This window comes from Diaphorina citri, unplaced genomic scaffold (genome assembly GCF_000475195.1).
Source record: "Diaphorina citri unplaced genomic scaffold, Diaci psyllid genome assembly version 1.1 scaffold349, whole genome shotgun sequence".
In the NCBI taxonomy this organism is placed as follows: domain Eukaryota; kingdom Metazoa; phylum Arthropoda; class Insecta; order Hemiptera; family Psyllidae; genus Diaphorina; species Diaphorina citri.
The window spans coordinates 81802-106519 of NW_007377784.1; the positions used below are offsets into that span (position 1 = coordinate 81802).

Here is a 24718-nt window from a genome sequence, read left to right on the forward strand (position 1 = left end):
ACATTGATTACATTACTCTACATCTTCTATTAAACTCCCGACAATCATTGCAGCTTGCAAGTTACATTAGTCTGACTGTCCGATGAATATTGATTACACTAAAGATTTCCATCGTTTTCAGATGGAAATCCCATGATATGTCTCACATTTCCAACACATGCCGTGTGATAACACTTGGCACATACATATGTCACTTTTGAAACACAAGATGACACAATCTTTCTTGTTCCTTTCGTAATCTTTTTTACGACCAAAGTTCATACGTATTCAGTATTTCAGTAGTCTCGTATCCAGTATAACCGCACACTTGACGTCAAAGCGTAGGTCGGTACACCTACATTTTATACAAATGCTTGTAATGTGACTAATTACTGAATCAACTTACCATTTTTATCTCAAAGAATTCAAATTTTCTGCCAATAACTTCTACTCGTGGCGAGCGGTTTTCTTTGACGTCCTGTTACATTTCGCGGTAGTCATTTGTATGAAGTGTCGGCATTATGCAAAATAAGTTAAAATCAATAAAATGGAAAGACATTATCAAGTTGATCACGGAAGCGCGAAGCTTTTGAAAAATAATGTAGTTATTGACTAATTGCATATGCGACAAGTGATTCTTTTGCGTGGCAAACAAGTGCCTCTTTCATTGGCAACAAGCATGTATTTTGCGTTACAAAAAACTTCTTGTGGAATAATTACACAAAACTGCTTCCTAATTGATTGACCTTATGTAATTTCAACCACATATCATATCTCTTGAAAGCTCGTCACATTTGTCCAAAGCATGATTCATGTTCCGGTTATGTATGCTTTTACACATACATATTTAGTACATTTACATGTAATGATGTACAACTTCTGTCATGGTTTCCAGAAAGATTTGTCTTGATTTCCTAGCGTTCTCTTTCAGAAAATCACTTCTTTGTCCAATCGCCCGCAAGTTTTATTCCAATAGGCCTGATTTAAAACTGCACACTTGATTGACGTCAAAGCGTAGGTCGGTACACCTACATTTTATACAAATGCTTGTAATGTGACTAATTACTGAATCAACTTACTATTTTTATCTCAAAGAATTCAAATTTTCTGCCAATAACTTCTACTCGTTGCGAGCGGTTTTCTTTGACGTCCTGTTGCATTTCGCGGTAGTCATTTGTATGAAGTGTCGGCATTATGCAAAATAAGTTAAAATCAATAAAATGGAAAGACATATCAAGTTGATCACGGAAGCGCGAAGGTTTTGAAAAATAATGTAGTTATTGACTAATTGTATATGCGACAAGTGATTCTTTTGCGTGGCAAACAAGTGCCTCTTGCATTGGCAACAAGCATGTATTTTGCGTTACAAAAAACTTCTTGTGGAATAATTACACAAAACTGCTTCCTAATTGATTCACCTTATGTAATTTCAACTACATATGATATCTCTTGAAAGCTCGTCACATTTGTCCAAAGCATGATTCATGTTCCGGTTATTATGCTTTTACACATACATATTTAGTACATAATATGATATTACATGTAATGATGTACAACTTCTGTCATGGTTTCCAGAAAGATTTGTCTTGATTTCCCAAACAAGTGCCTCTTGCATTGGCAACAAGCATGTATTTTGCGTTACAAAAAACTTCTTGTGGAATAATTACACAAAACTGCTTCCTACTTGATTGACCTTATGTAATTTCAACTACATATCATATCTCTTGAAAGCTCGTCACATTTGTCCAAAGCATGGTTCATGTTCCGGTTATGTATGCTTTTACACATACATATTTAGTACATAATATGATATTACATGTAATGATGTACAACTTCTGTCATGGTCTCCAGAAAGATTTGTCTTGATTTCCTAGCGTTCTGTTTTCAGAAAATCACTTCTTTGTCCAATCGCCCGCAAGTTTTATTCCAATAGGCCTGATTTAAAACTATATTATGGTTTTCCATTGACAATATGAACTTCCTTCTTAAGAATTGCCCTTACTTAACCACTCGACCACCATTTTTCCTCCAGAGGGGATAAGTTTGTAATGCTTAGGTACTTTGATCTTTCTTCGGCAGAAAAGGAAAAATTCCCTTTTCAAGAATTCCTGTTTCATAATATTGCTTTATATGTCCCTAATTAAAGTTCTTGACATTCTTTTTGGTGTTATTAAACACAAAGACGTCTTGTACAAATCAGTTCACAATGTTCACATATTTTCCCTGGACCATTTTCATTGATTCTTATATGAAAACTAATTAATTCTGATTATGTTATCTGTTCTGATCTAATGATGTTGCTTTTCCATTCTGACCTGATGACGCACTGAGTGACAAGTGACATGATGTTGCTTCTAACATACACCCTGCGGGGATGAAAGAAGGGAAAATGAACTTGGGATTGTACAATTTCAAAAAACAAAGTGCCTATATTTGGATGTCAAAATTAGGTCACCTTGCGAGTTGAACTAATGATTGACAATCGCACATGATCGCACCATGTTTTCCCCTGTCATTGAACACCATAACTTTTGGGAATCGCGAAACGTAAACTTCAAAGTTCTTCGCGGAAAAGCCCAATCCTTTTGAGCAACAAACTCCTTAATTCAAACGTCTGACCTCATTTATTCTTCTCTCTTTCAGATCCCCTGTCAAAATTAGGTCACCTTGCGAGTTGAACTAATGATTGACAATCGCACCATGTTTTCCCCTGTCATTGAACACCATAACTTTTGGGGATCGCGAAATGTACACTTCAAAGTTCTTCGCGGAAAAAGCCCAATCCTTTTGAGCAACAAACTCCTTAATTCAAACGTCTGACCTTATTTATTCTTCTCTCTTTCAGATCCCAGAACAAACAACTGGTTCCTCATGAGCAGTCCAGTGCCCACAATCCTCATCTGTCTAACCTACGTGTACATAGTCAAAGTTCTGGGACCAAAGCTGATGGCTAACCGAAAGCCTTTTGTTCTAAGAGAAGTTCTAATTGTATATAATTTGTTTCAAGTGTTGTTCAGTGCGTGGTTGTTTTACGAGGTAAGTTAGACTAGTAGGTTTGCTTGTGTTTATTGCAAATTATATGTGCCCAATTCTTTATTACAGACCGTTTAATGTTCGATAAGAAAAGTAGTTTGTGATCTTCCTTGAAGAGTGTGTGAGAAGTTGCGACTCTTTTGAAATGCGCTCTCATAATGACTTGTAGAATATCGCAGTATATTTATTTTACAATATTGAAAAATCTCTTCTATCTGCGCCCCAGGAGAAATGGTGCCCGACAGGCTGACACCGTTTCCTCGTTAAACCGCAAGTGAGATGTTTTGAATTACAAACTTTCTTGAACGATTATCCTCATTAAGCTGGGATAAACCTTTCGCGATCTTGTAAATAAGGTTACTACCTACTATTAGTAGCCTTATCTTCATTAGTATTGTTGATTTGTTGTTAATCAATTAGTAACCTTATCTTCTAATAAATAATCGCCGTTCCTCTGATTTGCTACTGATTAATGACCCATTCAATATTGAAAAATCTCTTCTATCTGCGCCCCAGGAGAAATGGTGCCCGACAGGCTGACACCGTTTCCTCGTTAAACCGCAAGTGAGACAATAGCACATTGAATTCACCAGTTCCCAACGGATCACTTGAGCAACGTTGAGCGTGTTTGGTATCTGGTGACCGTGTGGGACAACGCGTGCTGTTGGCCATTTCGGGGTGCACTCAGCCTCTTGAGAATAACTTGGGAGCTGATCGAAATCTCAGGGAAATAGTGAGACAGAAAAGCCTGATATGAGCATAGCCGTTAAAGGGCTCTCAGAAGCCAAAAAAATCACAAGGTCTCAAGGGTTTCTCTTTGAAATGTGTTCTTTTCAAGCGACCCTGGATAGACAATGAACTGAACATACCGAAAGCAGATGTCTCAATTCTTCACTGATCTCCCAGATTGACATCCGTAAGAAAACAGCAATCTCATATACAAACCCTATCGATCTGATAGCTGGAAAATTACAAAATCATTAAATAAGTATAACTAAAACGTATGATGTCCAGTATACAGTATACATTGTACATTACATATTTCAATACCTAAGGAGGTGCTAAATTAACTGTTGAAATAATAGGACTGCCTGTCCTACTTCGACAGTCTAAATGTGGTAATGTACTTGGGTATATATTAAACGGCCCTGCTCAAATCTATAAAAAGGCTTAATGTTAATTTCCTTCGTAGCTAAAACCCCCAGAAAATTTTGAAGCCATTGAACTGTCAATTGAAAAACTCCTCTCTTTACAAGTTCAACGGTTTCTGACAGAAGCCTTTGAAATGTTCAATAACGCACTAATGAAATGTTTTCTTTCAGCATTCTTAATTTCCGTTTTGATAACGTTTGTCCTTTATCCTGCTATGTCCTTCTAAGCTCGAGAAGAGAATGAATGGAGCATTCCTATACCACCGCAATGATCCTGTTTGAACCAAAAACTCGACAGGTCCTTGTAATTCGTTGTCCGACAACTGATACATCTTTAATACTTTGGCATTGAAAGTGTACCATGTTATTCCAATGATATCCAAAATTTGTAATCTTGCGGTCATGCTCCATCCAATGACTTTTTGAACTTAGATATATATCCTCTAATGTCTCTACCTCAGTTTTAGTGCACCATATTCTATTATAACTCTTTTATTATTTTATCTGTCTTTAGTCTACTTGTCTGTGTGCTCTAATGAACTTTGATACTTTTAGGCCATGATGGGAGGCTGGTGGGACGAGTATAGCTTCAAATGTCAGCCTGTTAACCACTCCACGACGGATCCTAAAGTTCTAAGAGTGAGTGTTGTGCTTTTTGTGTCTTTATTTTGTAAACATATAGGTTTCCTACGTTGACGACAATTTTGCGATATTTCATGGACGCGATGTTTATTAGGTCGCAATTTTTTTTAATTATTTTTGATTTTAAATAGCAGATACACAAAGGCGTTTTTCTCCAAGTCAATAACTTCGTAATTACAAGTGACTCAAGTGACCAAACTCAATTTTCTCGACCTACCATGACTAGAAAAATAGTGGTAAATGAAATAAGATTATATAAGAACTCCTAGACGGACATTGATTACATTACTCTACATCTTCTATTAAACTCCCGACAATCATTGCAGCCTGCAAGTTACATTAGTCTGACTGTCCGATGAATATTGATTACACTAAAGATTTCCATCGTTTTCAGATGGAAATCCCATGATATGTCTCACATTTCCGACACATGCCGTGTGATAACACTTGGCGTTTTCAGATGGAAATCCCATGATATGTCTCACATTTCCAACACATGCCGTGTGATAACACTTGGCACATACATATGTCACTTTTGAAACACAAGATAACACAATCTTTCTTGTTCCTTTCGTAATCTCCCTGAATGCATCACCTTGGGTTTCTATATTGGTCAGCTTATATCCTGTAGGTCTATGTCCACAGGATATATTCCATATGTCGTCATAGTCTAACTCGGGAATCCTATCAGGTGAATGTCTTCTTATAATAACCATCTTAGAATGTTCATTAGTGTAGTGTACTTTGCTAGTCCTAATCTAGATTCTTGTAATAAATATCTTCATTAGTGTTAGTGCACTTGCTACTACTTACTCTAGATTGCATTAAGGTACCGCCTCAGCCCATGTAGAGGACAGTAGGATGGTCTTTCATTTCAAGATGTACTCAGCTCAGAAAGAGTCTTCTTCTTCAAGTTAGCGTCTTTTCTATCTCGGAGGTAGGCCATCATTATAGCAAATAGCACTTTATTAACATTTGCTTTGAACGGGTCACACGATAAGCAATTGAACCACTCTCGCAGATTTCGTAGAAATATTCTTCTCACACAATGTTTCCTAACCATTTCACTTACTTCCACTACAGAACAAACCCATTTGTAGGATCTTGACTCGGTATGACCTTCGCGATAGTTATGTTTATTTTGGCAGATCATATTTGAACAAGTTTCTATCCTGAAGTGGACCTAACAAGTTCTCTAGCTTCCTATTTTCCAGTCTATGGTGATCTTGTATTTGACAATATCTTAGCAAAAGAATGGCAATATTTTTCAACAACAAGTTTCTATCCTGAAGTGGACCTAACAAGTTCTCTAGCTTCCTATTTTCCAGTCTATGGTGATCTTGTATTTGACAATATCTTAACAAAAGAATGGCAATATTTTTCAATGTTTTCGAGTTATTGCGGATCAAGTTTTCGGAATTTTTAAACCAAAACTTGCAGTGTACTTCTGTAATACGAGTAGTTTTCATCGTAGAGCAAGTTGTCCGCGTGCATTAGTAAACTACTGTTGATTTTCCCTCAAGTCTCGCATATCTTGACTTCTTCCGTTCCGTGGCTTCCTTATTGATCTGGCAACTCTTGTTTCAAGGTGGACAGAGCTATCAAATATCTATAGCTATCAACCATCACACTAATCAACCAAGACACATGGACAGGAATTGTTAAGATACAAGTAGCTACTGAGTCAATATAGGTAGCTAGATACATACATAATTATTTTACAGTTTTACACAGGAATTGTTAAGATACAAGTAGCTACTGAGTCAATATAGGTAGCTAGATACATACATAATTATTTTACAGTTTTACATACTTTTTTAATGAATCTTGCTTGGGCTTTTACATAAAAGTTTTTCCTAACTTGCATAAAGTTTTACATAAAAATCTTGGATACTGAATCACTAATGTCCGGGGCCACACTTTGAGTTATCAGATTAATGTTCACAGTCTGGTCACTTTAAGAGGAATATAAAGAAACAGAATAGCAACTACTGATGGGCATTATCAAATAATCAATTGTGAACTATTGATTAGTATTGAAATAACTTCTAGTAAGAGTGTTCTATGAACTATGGGTTTTGTTTTCAAATTATACTGAGGATAAAATCCCATACCTCGGCTGGGATTGAACCCACACCCTCCTGTTTACCAGGCAAGCGTCTTGATCACACCACCGAGGCATGTCACAACTTGGTCAAAGGCGCTTAAGAAGCATGTCCGTAACACAAGCCTCAAAGCAAATGTGTACGTTTACATCACATGAGTTTTCATTGCCTCGTAGAAGCCTAATCCATCCTTTAGGGCTGTTTGTAGTGTTTGCCCCTACACCTAAGCCTTGACGTGGGCTTTGTTCAAATTATACTGAGGATAAAATCCCATACCTCGGCTGGGATTGAACCCACACCCTCCTGTTTACCAGGCAAGCGTCTTGATCACTAGACCACCAAGGCAGGTCACAACTTGGTCAAAGGCGCATAAGAAGCATGTCCGTAACACAAGCCTCAAAACAAATGTGTACGTTTACATCACATGACTCTTCATTGCCTCGTAGAAGCCTAACCCATCCTTTAGGGCTGTTTGTAGTGTTTGCCCCTACACCTAAGCCTTGGCGTGGGCTTTAATGAACAAGAATGATCGTTCTTAGATCAGTCTCAAGTCAAAATTGACCAATCAAATGCCTTGAGACTATGCTTAGCACGAACTTAAGAGCCAGCATTTTGTTCATAAATATGGGTGTTAGTGTATGCGTAGATTAGTAGAAGAATCTACTACGTTGAGGGTAGTTATTAGGAAAGGTAGGTAAGCCGGAAAGATAAACTTTTTCCATAAAGTAAGGGTGGCCTAAGATCTCCTAGATTAGGGTCAAATTGAACATGCCAAATCCAGGTTGAGGGTAGTTATTAGGAAAGGTAGGTAAGCCGGAAAGATAAACTTTTTCCATAAAGTAAGGGTGGCCTAAGATCTCCTAGATTAGGTTAAATTAAACATGCCAAATCCAGAGGCGTAGGTATCTATGATATTTCAAAAGAATAGGTTTAAGGTTTCTCACTTTATCCAAGGTTAAGGTAAGGGTTACGAAGAAAAAAAAAAAAATCCCGCTCTTTTCGTTTACCACTTGTAAATACGCCCCTGGTTTGATAAGATTAATATGAGCTCTACCATACCAAATTACAAATAATATCTAGACAAGTTTAGCATGTTCAATCAAACAGTGGCAAAGTGGTTTCTATATTTTCGTGTCTTTTCATGTGTGTAGTACTAATCCACTAGTATTATAAGCACTGTTCGCCACTGAATTAATGTGAACACGAAATGTTTGGTTCAAGATCCAATACCATAGAATTACAAAGCCACTGACCCACTTAAATGTTATCATTCATTACCTTTATATAAAAATACAAAAATTAAATTTCCATAATACTACAGGGTTGGAGTACTCACCAGTTGCAGAGTGGTCAGGTATTTCTTCCACCAGAGATATTTGTTCATGTGGGGTCCCAGAGCAGAAAGGAAATAGTAAGCGTACATCACAATGTGAACGAAAGTGTTGAGCAGACCAAAGAATGTGCTGTGACCACCTGTAGAAATAAAACCAAGTGAGTTTCAACTCGAACATTTTTTCAAAGGAATTTAAGGTAATTTTGTAGATTCGTATAAGCTAACCACATCTTTTAGGGCTGTTTGTCCCTACACATCGTAAGCTTCAAAGTGTTTGAAAAAAATAAAAGACGGGTAAATCGGGGTAAAGACACCCGTGAGGGGTAATAACTCGAACATTTTTTCAAAGGAATTTAAGGTAATTTTGTAGATTCGTATAAGCTAACCACATCTTTTAGGGCTGTTTGTCCCTACACCTCGTAAGCTTCAAAGTGTTTGAAAAAAATAAAAGACGGTTAAATCGGGGTAAAGACACCCGTGAGGGGTAAGTTGGTCAAGAGGGCATACCTGGGGTGAATTTGACTCCAAACCAGACACTCATGGGCATAACTCCGTGATGAATAACGTGCAGCGTTGACACTTGGTTCTGTTTCTTACGTAGCACGAAGAAGAACTGAAAGAATCAGAATAAACAGAAAATTAGTCGAAATGAAACATTCTTAAAAATGGTTCTGTTTCTTACGTAGCACGAAGAAGAACTGAAAGAATCAGAATAAACAGAAAATTAGTCGAAATGAAACATTCTTAAAAATAAAAAGTCATAGAAAGTGAAAAAAGTTAGCAATAATCAATATAACGAGAAATTAATAACAAAAACACGATGCGTCAATATAAAACATAACATTCCAAGGGACGAAATTCGTTATATCCGATTGTTTGTTACAACCGGTATCGTTATAAGCGATTTCAACTGGAATAATTTCATCGCAAGAACGGGAGTCGAACCCGTGCGTTCTGGACTAGTAAGACTTCATATCAAATGAAGGAGGAAATAATGTGGAGGAAAAAAGCAAGCAGCTTTACCATACAAGCATGCTATAGGGATAATTATGTTACATAATTGCATTTAATTACATTTTACATCAATGAGGGTGGAGACTTGCCTTTTGTGATGGTTAGTGACGTTCAAAATAACAAAATCATAAGAAAATGAGAGACGACTAGAAATCCCCTCCCCCCTGCAACCACCAACAAAAGTACCTTTAATTACCAGTTTTTGTAATGAGAGACTTAAGGTTCCTTCCCAATTTTTTGAATCTGCTAGGAATCGAACCCGAATCTCCCGCATGCAAGGCGAGAGCGCCATGGGAGCTGATATTCCATGCAACAATATTAATGTTAGATATCTATATTAATAATAATTAAGTAGAGTGCTTTATTTTCACTGTCAAAGTAGAACAGCTAATAACTTTGTTTTGATAGTTTAATAAAATAAAGCACCACACTATTGATTGCAAGACAAACATTTCAATCAAAATTAATTGAAAATGTGCAAGATCAATGCCTCTGGCAATATCCATCATCCTAGAATATTATATCTCAAAATTATCCAACACCAGAAGGGTTGCAAAGTTCATGGGTGGCATAACAAAAAACCCGAAACCGTTCGCGACTTACGGTGTCGAAAAATTCGGTGAATTTCGAGAAGTAATACCACCAGCATAGATGAACCATCTGGAAAACACACACAACAAACGTTAGAACAATCGATGGAAATAGAAACGTTGAAAAATGAAACTTACCGTGTCACAAAATTCGGAAAACTTAGATATGAAATACCACCAGCACACTGCGGCCATCTGGAAAAAGTTCAGAGCCAATGGTAATGGTGTTGACATTTGGGTTAAGCAACGCTGAGCGTGTGATGTATCTGGACGGGTGACTGTCTGGACAAGATATACGTGTCCGTTGAATATTGTGGCTACGCCTTTATTACCTTACAGACTACGAGTAGGTAACTATAACTATTGAAAAAAAAATCTAATTAAAATTTCAGTGAGCCGATCAGACTGATTTTCACAAATCACTTCGATTACTTCTGATTACCTCATAAACAGCAAACAAAGATAACGAAAAAGTATGAGAGTTGACCCCTATTACATGAATTTCGTATACCTATCCATTTATTTCCTTGACTTCGACAAATTTCCCACCCTCGCAAGGTACAATAACACAGCTGTTGATAATATTTGGTACAATACTACTAAAAGCATAAGTATTTTGATTTATTAAATCTGGATAGGTTTATAGTCATATTTTTGGTAACCTCCAATAGAGTTTGGTAACCCCTAATATAATAGTCTAATAGATTGCTTCAGGCCAAATCACGTTGGGTAGCATGTGTGTTTGTTATTTATTAGTAGGTAAGTAGGTATTTATTAAGTTAGTCAAGTCAGTGAGTGTAAACTGTAGAGTTGTACAATGCAGACTCTGATGGATGTACTACCTAGTCGATAAATAGATAGATCACAGACTAAGTGTAGGTAGAAAAAAAACTGGACTAAAGAGTTTTTTTTACAAAAGGGTGGGGTAAATACTACTGCTTTTTTAGGTACTGGTAAAGTTACTGCTATTATTTTTTCAAGTACCTATATATATTTATTACATTTTTTTTCTTTTCTTTTCAAACACCTACGTATTCTGCAAATGTAATAGAAAGTCGTGTGATGTTCACACCAGATTTTTTAATGAATCTTGCTTGGGCTTTTACATAAAAGTTTTTCCTAACTTGCATAAAGTTTTACATAAAAATCTTGGATACTGAATCACTAATGTCCGGGGCCACACTTTGAGTTATCAGATTAATGTTCTCGACTAGGTAGTACATCCATCAGAGTCTGCATTGTACAACTCTACAGTTTACACTCACTGACTTGACTTCTACCGTTGAACCTTTGACACGTTTGGCAACGTAGCCTACTTTTTAGATGACTCCTTGCTGCCATATTCAAATGGATAAGGTATACATACGTACACTTAGTCTGTGATCTATCTATTTATCGACTAGGTAGTACCTAGTACATCCATCAGAGTCTGCATTGTACAACTCTACAGTTTACACTCACTGACTTGATTAACTTAATAAATACCTACTAATAAATAACAAACACACATGCTACCCAACGTGATTTGGCCTGAAGCAATCTATTAGACTATTATATTAGAGGTTACCAAACTCTATTGGAGGTTACCAAAAATATGACTATAAACCTATCCAGATTTAATAAATCAAAATACCCCAAACTCTATTGGAGGTTACCAAAAATATGACTATAAACCTATCCAGATTTAATAAATCAAAATACTTATGCTTTTAGTAGTATTGTGCCAAATATTATTAACAGCTGTGTTATTGTACCTTGCGAGGGTGGGAAATTTGTCGAAGTCAAGGAAATAAATGGATAGGTACACGAAATTCATGTAGTAGGGGTCAACTCTCATACTGTCGAAGTCAAGGAAATAAATGGATAGGTACACGAAATTCATGTAGTAGGGGTCAACTCTCATACTTTTTCGTTATCTTTGTTTGCTGTTTAAGAGGTAATCAAAAGTAATCGAAGTGATTTGTGAAAATCAGTCTGATCGGCTCACTGAAATTTTAACTAGATTTTTTTTTCAATAGTTATAGTTACCTACTCGTAGTCTGTAAGTTAATAAAGGCGTAGCCGTTCCGGTTTTGATCTTATCCGACTCGAGTTTCGTCCATCCCCGTGGACTTTTTCAAGGAAACTGATTATGATGGCGGTGTTATTGTTGGCCTGGCGGTATGACCTGGCGGTATGACCAGGCGGTATGACCTGGCAATAAACGGTCGATTCCTACGTAAAAAGTTGTGAAAAATCCAAATCTGAGGTCAAAACTTCGAAAAAGTAACTTTAAAAGGTCGAAAACCGATTCACTGTAGGAAATTCTGAAGAATTTGAAATTTGGAATTTTGTATTGAAAAAAAAAAAAACAAGTGAATGCTGTCGTCTAAACCCCGATAGATATCAAAAAGTAACTTTAAAAGGTCGAAAACCGATTCACTGTAGGAAATTCTGAAGAATTTGAAATTTGGAATTTTGTATTGAAAAAAAAAACAAGTGAATGCTGTCGTCTAAACCCCGATAGATATTTAACACATCAGTCATGGCTGGCATGTTGTGGTTATCCATGGCTATTGCGTAATAACCAAGATTCCAAGTGATCAACATTGAAACCGAATAATTGCAGTCATTACTCATTAACGAAGTTCTCAATTTATTTTAAATCATGCAAGAAAAGATGATAGGGGGGATCATTAGAAATTTAGAAATAGCACAGAATGGCTGAAGAATTCACAATTAGTTTTGAACATACTTTTGCCTCGTTAGAAAAATAATAAAAAAATCCCGGAATCCTCTGGATGATTTTTCATTGGTGTAGATGGATTTTTCGAAAATTTATTGCCGTAGTCATCTTCTCTAATTACTTTGTTGTCTTTATACCAATATATTACTCTTCAGTCGTTATGATATATCCGTTTCACCGAGGATCTAAGTTTTCTGCTGCGAAAATTCCAATACATACGACTTTACTTACATACATTTCATTGACCTTTGAACAATGTTTTCCTCCAAACACAAAGGTCACACTCGAGAAGTCTATTGGATTTAAATCTAACCATGGGATGCCTATTTAAGTTTTTACTAGCTGCTGACTATTCTATACATAACCACTATGTACATCCAATTGGTGACTATTTATGTATCTATTTACTAATTTTGGTGGTAACTTTTTCCTGTGGTCAGTGTTGTATATTTCTGCTTTAATCCCTAATGGAGCCTATTTAAGTTTTTACTAGCTGCTGACTATTCTATGCATAACCACTATGTACATCCAATTGGTGACTATTTATGTATCTATTTACTAGCTACTAATTTTGGTGGTAACTTTTTCCTGTGGTCAGTGTTGTATATTTCTGCTTTAACCCCTAATGGACCAGTTCTTGTATTTCAGGGGAGGCGGTTGCTCGACAAAGTTGAATGCTTGAACTTGGCATGTGACAAAGTGGTGTTTGGTGTACCCCACTGGTGTTGGTTGATAGGAAAGAGGCGAAAGATAAGATACAGAGAGATCTGTAAAATTTCCGGCTACACAGTTCTCCTGTATATCAAGACTGCGTAAGTTTGACGTTTGGGGACAAACATTGCTCAAAAGCCAATGAAGTAGAAGGTTAACTAAAGGAAATGGTCAATCACGTAATTTTTGTCTCCAATCTTACGTCAATACGTGCCTCCTGTATATCAAGACTGCGTAAGTTTGACGTTTGGGGACAAACATTGCTCAAAAGCCAATGAAGTAGAAGGTTAACTAAAGGAAATAGTCAATCACGTAATTTTTGTCTCCAATCTTACGTCAATACGTGTGCAATCTTTTGCGGATATTTTAACTCTGGAGGACTCAATAAATGAATTTACCTTATTGAACTACTGTTCCCATGGTTGATAGGAAAGAGGCGAAAGATAAGATACAGAGAGATCTGTAAAATTTCCGGCTACACAGTTCTCCTGTATATCAAGACTGCGTGAGTTTGACGTTTGGGGACAAACATTGCTCAAAAGCCAATGAAGTAGAAGGTTAACAAAAGGAAATAGTCAATCACGTAATTTTTGTCTCCAATCTTACGTCAATACGTGTGCAATCTTTTGCGGATATTTTAACTCTGGAGGACTCAATAAATGAATTTACCTTATTGAAACTATTTGTTCCCGCCAATCTTACGTCAATACGTGTGCAATCTTTTGCGGATATTTTAACTCTGGAGGACTCAATAAATGAATTTACCTTATTGAAACTATTGTTCCCATTGTGCCTAGTTTCAAAAAAATAAAGGGAAAAAATCTTTTTGTCTTCTTTTCTATCAACCCACACCTCTGGGCCATAATGTACATATTATTACTATGCCTATACTTAAATTTATTCAGTCATATTAGTAAACTATTTATTACAATAATAAAAGGAAAGTTTTTGCATTTTCGCATGATATTGGGCTTTCAATCTGTTTAATAAACACGTCATGTGTTCGGTAGAATTGACAAAAACTGCGTCTGTACGTATATTAAATAATTGTAATGTTTGTAATATCTAATCATAATTGTTCTTCAATTCCTTATCTATTATACTTAATTCAAAAGCCAATTAATATTATATGCTAATATGTATTATTTATACTTGTTAAACTGTTGAAAGTCTGTAAATCTGTTCAGTTATTCTTATGGCCTTGAAGCTGGAATGTTTCTTTCCCCATTTATTCCTCGGTTCCGATTTGATTCCCAGGGTCTAATTCAATTGCCCCGATCGCTCCCATCTTCAACATTATTTTATTACTTCTTTTACCACTTTCATCCTTCTAATGACTATTTCTTTCACTAAATCCTCCTTTTCCTTGTCCTTAAACTATGTTTCTCTTTTCCTTTTCTTTCAGCATTTTTAGCTCATTTTCTTGTAGCTATGAGGAGTTTTCTTGACTCCATAGTTTATTTTTCCTAGTTTCCCTCTATTTCCATTTCAGCTTCAGTTATGTGGTTAAAAATGTGGGTGAGGGCTACATCAAGAGCTGCTCACATAAAATAATTTTAACTAATACATGAACTTTTCGGTGCTCCTTACTTTTCTGGTGGTAGTAAGGGTCGGATGTATGGTCAGAGTATTTTTGGCAGCTCAACTGTGAACTTAACGCATGTTGTTCCATTATTTTTGGACTCATCAAATTCCGTTTCCCTCTATTTCCATTTCAGCTTCAGTTATGTGGTTAAAAATGTGGGTGAGAGCTACATCAAGAGGTGCTCACTTAAAATAATTTTAACTAATACATGAACTTTTCGGTGCTCCTTACTTTTCTGGTGGTAGTAAGGGTCGTATGTATGGTCAGAGTATTTTTGGCAGCTTAACTGTGAACTTAACGCATGTTGTTCCATTATTTTTGGACTCATCAAATTCGGAACTAAAGTTTGAACTCGAGTAAAGATTCAAGTATGAAAATAGTCCATTCTAGCTTTTTTTACGACTGACCATATAAACGGCCCTGGACTCCATATGTACATATTTCATATTTGCTACGTATAAAATATTTATTAAACATTCATGAATGTCGTAACTGCCTTTTTTTCCTGGTTCTCTCAGTGTTATCATGTTTAAACGCTAATACCAAAATAGACCCAAGAGCTTTTTAAAAATCCTTTGGTCATCTAAACTACGTATTATGTGTCCAAAAATTTCAAACCAGTTGGTCCCATGAAAATGTCTCTGAAACTTTCAATACATATATGGAAATTTAATTTTTGTATTCTTATATAAAGGCAATGAATGATAACATTTAAGTGGGTCAGTGGCTTTGTAATTCTATGGTATTGGATCTTGAACCAAACATTTCGTGTTCACATTAATTCAGTGGCGAACAGTGCTTATAATACTAGTGGATTAGTACTACACACATGAAAAGACACGAAAATAAATAAACCACTTTGCCACTGTTTGATTGAACATGCTAAACTTGTCTAGATATTATTTGTAATTTGGTATGGTAGAGCTCATATTAATCTTATCAAACCAGGGGCGTATTTACAAGTGGTAAACGAAAAGAGCGGGATTTTTTTTTTTTTCTTCGTAACCCTTACCTTAACCTTGGATAAAGTGAGAAACCTTAAACCTATTCTTTTGAAATATCATAGATACCTACGCCTCTGGATTTGGCATGTTTAATTTAACCTAATCTAGGAGATCTTAGGCCACCCTTACTTTATGGAAAAAGTTTATCTTTCCGGCTTACCTACCTTTCCTAATAACTACCCTCAAAACAGGTAGCCTCGTATGGAGAGAACCACACTATTGAGAATTAAATTATTTCAAAACTAGCCAAAAATACGCGTGATAAGGGCGGAGGGGGCTTAAATCTCCTAGATGGGGTTTATCAAATAGAGTGTGTTGGTTTAATTTTAATGGCTGGGTCCTCAAGGTGAGTTTAAACTCCGTTTAGGTTTAACTTTTGGATTAACTAATCTGATTGGTTGATTCAAAATTTTCAAAAAAAAAAAAATATTCAATCAGATCCGAGAGTTTAAACTCACTTTGTTTAGCCGGACCTAAGACACTTGTGAGGTGTCTCAAACCCCAACCCACCCTATTTAGTAGTCATAGTATGCCTCGTTTTCATAGCATGACCATGTACTAATCGGTTCCTCGGTTCTGTTCTCTCTGGTGACCGGTGTAAATGTCTGCAGCTAAGCATGTCTGGTTGGCTAACAGGTGACTATAGTTTCAAATGTCAGCCGCTAGATCTCGGTAATCATCCGCGGACCATGAGGGTGAGTATACCTGGCTGTATAGCTTAGATTGCCTTAGGTATAGTTTAGGGGTATGTGGGTATACCTGGTTGTATAAATTAGTTTGCCTTGGTTGATTATAGCTTGATAGTAAGGGAGGAAAAAAAAAAAAAAAAAAAATAATAATAAGCTGTATGGTGTTTCCGATCTCTAAAGTTAGGAAACTAAGCATAAAAAAAAAAATGAATAGTAGAGGTCAGTAGTTACCTAAGTCTTTATTTCTTTATTGATTTTTTATTTATTGACAGTATCTACCTATCTACAGACCTGAGTCAAATTAATTAGTATTAATCGACGTTTTGAAAACACGGAAGATGATCGTTTGGTTTGAAGAATTTGCGGAAGTAAAATCCGAAGCAATGACTAACGCCTTATCCTAATACCTTGGAATCTATTTGACAGCACCTAACATTTCTGATCTTTAATGGGTCTTTGTTTATATTCGGTGAGTCTGGTCTGTTCTGAGAATAAGTGTACGTGAATGTCTAGTATGATTATTCTAGGAATCTAGGTGTATTCGTGTATTCTTTCTAGTACTATTTTTTGTGGTACAATAACTTGTAGGTGTATTTCTTATGGTATATCGAGTGAAGATTGTTTCAGCCAGTGGATGAATCAAACTCGCGGTTATTAAAGGACATAACATTAAAATGGGAGTCATACATCTGGCAACTGGGCATTACAGGTTATTTTTTTTGTGGTACAATAACTTGTAGGTGTATTTCTTCTAGTATATCGAGTGAAGATTGTTTCAGCCAGTGGATGAATCAAACTCGCGGTTATCAAAGGACATAACATTAAAATGGGAGTCATACATCTGGCAACTGGGCATTACAGGTTATTTTTCCTCCAGATCCAGCTAGTTAATATTCTGTCACCTAAATCTCCCTCCCTCCCTTACTATCAAGCTATAATCAACCAAGGCGAACTAATTTATACAACCAGGTATACCCACATACCCCTAAACTATACCTAAGGCAATCTAAGCTATACGGCCAGGTATACTCACCCTCATGGTCCGCGGATGATTACCGAGATCTAGCGGCTGACATTTGAAACTATAGTCACCTGTTGCGAATACAATAGTCCGTCCCTTATACCTTTTTATTACTATTGTAATAATAAAGGAAGGACGGACTAAAAAGCCCACTTCAAGGCTTAGGTGTAGGGGCAAACACTGCAAACAGCCCTAAAGGATGGATTAGGCTTCTACGAGGCAATGAAAAGTCATGTGATGTAAACGTACACATCTGTTTTGAGGCTTGTGTTACGGACATGCTTCTTATGCGCCTTTGACCAAGCTGTGACCTGCCTCGGTGGTGTAGTGATCAAGACGCTTGCCTGGTAAACAGGAGGGTGTGGGTTCAATCCCAGCCGAGGTATGGGATTTTATCCTCAGTCAGTATAATTTGAAATTTTGACCATATTAATATCAGTTGCCTATTGTTGATGCTGGAGTAAAGGAACTTTTCAGTCCTATGCGAGCAGTATACATAAGCGTAAGCACTATTATTATTTCATACCTATTATTTCAGATCCAATTCGTTCTGATCATGGTGCACGCTTTCCAACTTCTGTTCATCGACTGCAACTTCCCCAAGGCGTTCGTCTGAATTGGAAAATTTGACCATATTAATATTAGTTGCCTATTGTTGATGCTGGAGTAAAGGAACTTTTCAGTCCTATGCGAGCAGTATACATGAGCGTAAGCACTATTATTATTTCAGATCCAATTCGTTCTGATCATGGTGCACGCTTTCCAACTTCTGTTCATCGACTGCAACTTCCCCAAGGCGTTCGTCTGGTGGATTGGAAGTCATGCTGTTATGTTCTTCTTCCTCTTCAGAAACTTCTACAAGGAGCAGTACGTTAAACCCGTCAAGACTGCCAAGGTAAGACAATCCCCACTTGACCCAAACTTTTTGTCCTCTTCTAAGGAGGACAAAAAAAATTCAATGGTTTTCATTTCTGATTGTTAGGTAAATAGAGATCCGTCAAAAAGGGTAAAACATTGTCAGAGAAACAAAATTTTGCTCGAAACAGCCGTACATTTCCTACAAAAGCTAAATTTTCCCCTATACACATGTACTTTTTGTTTGCCATTGAACCCAAACTTTTTGTCCTCTTCTAAGGAGGACAAAAAAAATTCAATGGTTTTCATTTTTGATTGTTAGGTAAATAGAGATACCCGTCAAAAAGGGTAAAAAATTGTCAGAGAAACAAAATTTTGCTCGAAACAGCCGTACATTTCCTACAAAAGCTAAATTTTCCCCTATACACATGTACTTTTTGTTTGACAAAAGCTTGCCATAGGAGTGGTGCAGAGAGCTAAATAGAATAAATTAATAAAAGATACGAATGCTGAAACTAAACTCGCCATTTGGAAAAATCGAGCGCCACCTTCTTTGGGAGAAGCTGGAAAACCCGCTCCCAACACTTCTGGTTTGCACTCCTGCCAGCGGATAAATCTCAGGGAAGTTTAAGCCTTTTTCTTAGGGCTCTTGGAATCGAACCAAGACAAGGGCCTTATGACACAGGTTTAGGTTGTTAAGCCTCAGACTAGTTCGACGAACGACATTTGTGACATTTAAGTAAGTAAGTAAGTTTAAAATAAAATAATTAAAATTCCTATTAATTAAAATTAAAAATAAATAAAAATAATTGAAAAACCTCACTAGGCTTGCACGCAGAAGGTCCCGGATTCGGTTCCCGGCAAGGTCGAAGTTTTCTCGACTCTGTGCTTGAAGTTCGGGGTGTACTCAGCCTTTTGAGGACAATTGAGTAGCTACTTTAGTCAAGTAGCGACCAGTGGCAGCATTACCAGTGTAAAAGGATTGATGATGAATGAGAATTGATAGTAAAGACTTTTTGTTTACCAAATAAGTTATTTAGACTCCATGGTTATAAAGTTATAATTCAATGTACATGGTGAACATAAATTCAAACAAAGGGCGAAGTTATTGCTTAGGGGAATCTCTTCCAGTTTTACAATTACAAGTAGATTTCTCCGTTATAAAGAACCAGACACCACTAGCTGGTTAGTGGTTACTAACCCCTCCTCCTCTCCTTCTATTATTAACTGCTTACTAACCCCTCATACTCTGTCATTCCACCCGTCACGGCATACGCTCCCGTAGGCGATGACGTCAAGCGTTTCTACGCATTTTGACGTGAAATCTGACTTCACAACTCTTTGAACTTTTTCATTAGAACGGCAATTAAAAATTGAATTTTCGACCTTTTAAAGTTACTTCGGAGTTTTGACCTCAGATTTGGATTTTTCACAACTTTTTACGTAGGAATCGACCTTTTATTAAAAATATTTTCCCATTTGCAACTGCTCCATTATCTCCACGAGGCTGAGTGCGTTCTGAAAAATCCAAAAGGACTGATCTCCCCAATCCCAACCTGAGCTCTTGTTAAGGCCCGTTCACACTTGTCGTGAGTTTCATCCGATTTTTTTTCCGAATGTCCTGTAGGTAATGTAATTTAAATAAGAGTGTTCCCACTACACGCGACATGATTTTTTTCGGACGACAAAAAGTGTTCTTCTATCACCCTCGTTTAAACTGAAAATAAATGCAATTTAAATGAGAGTGTTCCAATTACAACACGAAACGATTTTTTTTTTTTTTTTTTTCTCGGCTTTTTTACAAAAGTGAAAAAACCCAAGTAAGCGCAACTGATCTATTGAGTAGCTACTTTAGTCAAGTAGCGACCAGTGGCAGCATTACCAGTGTAAAAGGATTGATGATGAATGAGAATTGATAGTAAAGAAGGCACTTAGTAATGCTGTGATATCCACTAAAGTTGTGAAAAAGCTCTCTGCTTTACCCACAAAGATTCGTGATTTGATTTGAGTTCGAGGAAGGGAGGTACATAGGCAATGAAGAACCTTCTTATTACCAGACATCAGACGTTACGTATCTAATGATGAGCTGTTAGAAGTTGGAGTATCTACCCTTGAGTTTAAAAACCTTGACAGATCAAACATATCAGAACCTTAAGGTCTAAGGTTAAGCTACTTGCAAATAAATACATCAGGTACTTGGTACATTGGAAAATCTGTACAGCTGTTTGCAAATATGTACTTGTATTTAGTACATTTGAATATTTGTACATACTCTCAAAATGAAGTTTTTAATTTGCATCAATGTTATCCATGGCAAATCAAGTGTATTAAGGGCAGGTAAACATTAACATAGTAATGTAAATACAAAAGTAAGTAAGTACATAAATAAGTACTTAGCAAGTTTAGATATAGATTTAAGAGTTTACCAACTGAGAAAAATAAATATTTACAACAGATAGGTAGGTAGAAAGGTGTGTCCACACATAGTCGACCGGACGTCGATCGACGAGGTGAATCTATGTTGTCGAGGCAGTGTGGACGGTTCAGTCGACATCGATCGACGCGCGACGGCCGGGCGAATATGTATATGACTTGGATGTCATTCCAGGGAGAAGCAGCCAAAACGAACGGTCACGCTTCCGCCCCAGCCGCTGACCAAAACGGCGCCGTCACTAAACAGAACGGCTTCAGTAAACAATCCGACTATTATATTAACGGAGACGGTATCTCTCGGCCTGATCTGGTACAGCGGTCGGCCGCCAAAACCTCGCAGTAATCTCCAACCTTCAGCCTCCCGAGGTGAAAATCGTGTTTTATTATCAAACTTTTATCGTTCTCTATTTTACTTTTTGTTCCACTACTTCTCCAGGACTGTTTATCCTCCATTCCTCCATATTATAGAGAAATAGATTATTTTCAAATTAATGTGGGAAATGGACTACCTTGGGAATAGACTTGGGAAATTCACTATGATAAAGTTTAATAATAAAATACGACTATACAGTGTTGTCAAATAACCACCCTGGTACCACCCACAATAACCTGTTTTTGTTTAAAACTCCAAGGTCAGGGCTTATCAAGTCGGATTAACATGGGATAAATCCAGAATGGGACTTTACCTTACTTTAGTTCGATCCTGGAATATTAGCTCAATCTTGGATCGTTGATTTGGTAAACCCCTGACTTAAGACCAGTGTTTCTCAAACTTGGGTGTCGTGAGCCTCCGAGGGAGCCGTGAGACCAACAAGTTGAGAACCCCTGCTTTATATAATAGAAACTCCTCCCCTTTCTCTATCTCCACTTTTTTCTTCCTCTTATTTTAACATCTACCTAAATCTAATTTTCTTCTGTTTCTCTGCTTTTCCCAAGTTCAGTTCTTTCTGAGTGGTTCACTATTCTTCTGTGCTTCTAACACAATCGTTCTCTATTTTACTTTTTGTTCCACTACTTCTCCAGGACTGTTTATCCTCCATATTATAGAGAAAAAGATTATTTTCAAATTAATGTGGGAAATGGACTACCTTGGGAATAGACTTGGGAAATTCACTATGATAAAGTTTAATAATAAAATACGACTATATACAGTGTTGTCAAATAACCACCCTGGTACCACCCACAATAACCTGTTTTTGTTTAAAACTCCAACGTCAGGGCTTACCAAGTCGGATTAACATTGGATAAATCCAGAATGGGACTTTACCTTACTTTAGTTCGATCCTGGAATATTAGCTCAATCTTGGATTGTTGATTTGGTAAACCCCTGACTTAAGACCAGTGTTTCTCAAACTTGGGTGTCGTGAGCCTCCGAGGGGGCCGTGAGACCAACAAGTTGAGAACCCCTGCTTTTTATGATAGAAACTCCTCCCCTTTCTCTATCTCCACTTTTTTCTTCCTCTTGTTTTAACATCTAGGTACCTAAATCTAATTTTCTTCTGTTTCTCTGCTTTTCCCAAGTTCAGTTCTTTCTGAGTGGTTCACTATTCTTCTGTGCTTCTAACACCAATGTACAACATCTAAAACCATTTGGAAGGGATTGAATATCCGACAATTTCATTTCTTAGTTGAAAAAGCTGCCTCCTATATAACTCTTCTGCAATTGCTCAATTAGGAAAAAAAACTACATTATAGCAATATTTGAACCCTGCCTCGTCTTCTATGTTACCCCTTGTTACCCTATTATATGTACCTATTCTTGATATATCTGTCTTCATTAGGAGATAGACAAAACCCATAGTTCATAGAACATTCTTATTAGAAGTTATTTCAATACTTATCAATAGTTCACAATTGATTATTTGATAATGCCCATCAGTAGTTGCTATTCTGTTTCTTTATATTCCTCTTAAAGTGACCAGACTGTTTTCACCGAAAGGTGACGAGTTCTCGTTTAAAAAATGAAAAGTATTCATCTTTCCTTGGACGCAGTGTAGTCATTTGCAAACGAATTCTAGTATTTTGGTTTGAAACCGATGTTTTTACCATGATTTTTTTATTATTTTATGTATTTTTATTTGCTCATTTTGGTGAAATGGAAAATTATCATACAAAAAAAAGACCTTAAACTTAAGTCCATACAGTTGTGTAACACCCTATACCCTATATGAAGTCCCTGTAACCGAGTAGTCAACTCTTTAATCCGAAATTTGCGGGTTTAAATCCCAACCAACTGAATCGGTTTTTGTGTTCCACCGTCTTTTTTATGGTTACAGATGTGGTTTATAAGAAAATTCTGTTCTAAATTTAACTTAGAATTATTTTATGTATTTTTATTTGCTCATTTTGGTGAAATGGAAAATTATCTTACAAAAAAAGACCTTAAACTTAAGTCCATACAGTTGTGTAACACCCTATACCCTATATGAAGTCCCTGTAACCGAGTAGTCAACTCATTAATCCGAATTTTGCGGGTTTAAATCCCAACTGAATCGGTTTTTGTGTTCCACCGTCTTTTTTATGGTTACAGATGTGGTTTATAAGAAAATTCTGTTCTAAATTTAACTTAGATTAGACAATTTACCATTTGGGTTGGAACAACCATCCGAGGAACACTTTGCAATTTTTTGTTCTTACATATTATATTCATGTTCAAATGGGGTTCGATAGTTACATATATGTATTATAAAATGGGGTTTGTCTTTTTACCCATTTGCTTTTTACGTGTTTTTTTCTTTTAGGTAGGGTTTTTAATTGTGTAATATTTATTTTTAAATTCTTCAAAATAGGCTAATTATTTAGGCTAAAAATATTTTTTATTGTTAGTTGATTTTAATTTTTAGGTTTGTTCTAAATGAAATTTGTGATTTTATTGTTAATTATATATTATTTTTGTTTTTCTTTTGTTGTGTGTTGTAATAAGAGATGTTTGTATGTCCTGTTACTACTGATGGGGTTGTAACAGGAACATTTGTGTGCAATATGACCTCAGCCACTCAGCCTACCATTTTTGTAAATAATGAAATACTCTGCCAAACTTTTTTGTGTCCTCGTAAACTTTTGGGGACGTGGAAAGAAAAACTGTTTTTCCTTTGTTGTGTGTTGTAATAAGAGATGTTTGTATGTCCTGTTACTACTGATGGGATTGTAACAGGAACATTTGTGTGCAATATGACCTCAGCCTAGCATTTTTGTAAATAATGAAATACTCTGCCAAACTTTTTTGTGTCCTCGTAAACTTTTGGGGACGTGGAAAGAAAAACTGCGTTTTTAATGTTTGTAACAGGAACATTTGTGTGCAATATGACCTCAGCCTACCATTTTTGTAAATAATGAAATACTCTGCCAAACTTTTTTGTGTCCTCGTAAACTTTTGGGGACGTGGAAAGAAAAACTGCGTTTTTAACTCCACAAAATTAGAACTCCATTTTACTACACTAGCCGGCAAAATTAATCGGACACAGCGGACAACTGTCATTATACTCTCAAGCTAGTCTATTGGACACGTCCAATTCAATAGAAATGGAGGAAACACCGAGTGTCCTGTTAATTTTGCTGATAAGTGCTTTTAACAAAACGCTTATAAATCGGTCCGGTTATACTCTCAAGCTAGTCTATTGGACACATCCAATTCAATAGAAATGGAGGAAACACCGAGTGTCCTGTTAATTTTGCTGATATGTGCTTTTAACAAAACGCTTATAAATCGGTCCGCTAAAATATCAATTTTTAAACGGACCGAAATTACTTTCTTGTTCAGGTTCCCTGTTACAGAGAGGTGAAGAGAAAGTGTATTGAACTCTCTTATTATTTTACCAATAATGCGCTGTGTTTAACCAGAGGGTGTT

General features: G+C 36.5%; 1 protein-coding gene and 1 long non-coding RNA gene across 2 annotated transcripts in view; one reads left to right on the forward strand and one right to left on the reverse strand.

Annotated features, from left to right (window-relative positions):
- LOC103507895 (elongation of very long chain fatty acids protein AAEL008004-like) overlaps window positions 1–22990 on the forward strand; it is a 56832-nt gene extending 33842 nt beyond the window's left edge. The window contains exons 3-7 of the mRNA XM_026822642.1: window positions 2825–3015; window positions 16484–16567; window positions 18313–18477; window positions 21046–21306; window positions 21894–22990. Coding sequence (XP_026678443.1) covers window positions 2825–3015; window positions 16484–16567; window positions 18313–18477; window positions 21046–21213 — 608 coding nt within the window. The 3' untranslated portion in view covers window positions 21214–21306; window positions 21894–22990. The remainder of the gene's footprint in view (window positions 1–2824; window positions 3016–16483; window positions 16568–18312; window positions 18478–21045; window positions 21307–21893) is intronic.
- Window positions 22991–23187: 197 nt separating this feature from the next.
- LOC113466884 lies at window positions 23188–24456 on the reverse strand. Its single transcript, XR_003391152.1, has 2 exons — window positions 24179–24456; window positions 23188–23857 (listed from the first exon to the last, which is right to left on the reverse strand). It is a non-coding gene; the product is annotated as an uncharacterized LOC113466884 (long non-coding RNA).
- Window positions 24457–24718: the final 262 nt, after the last annotated feature.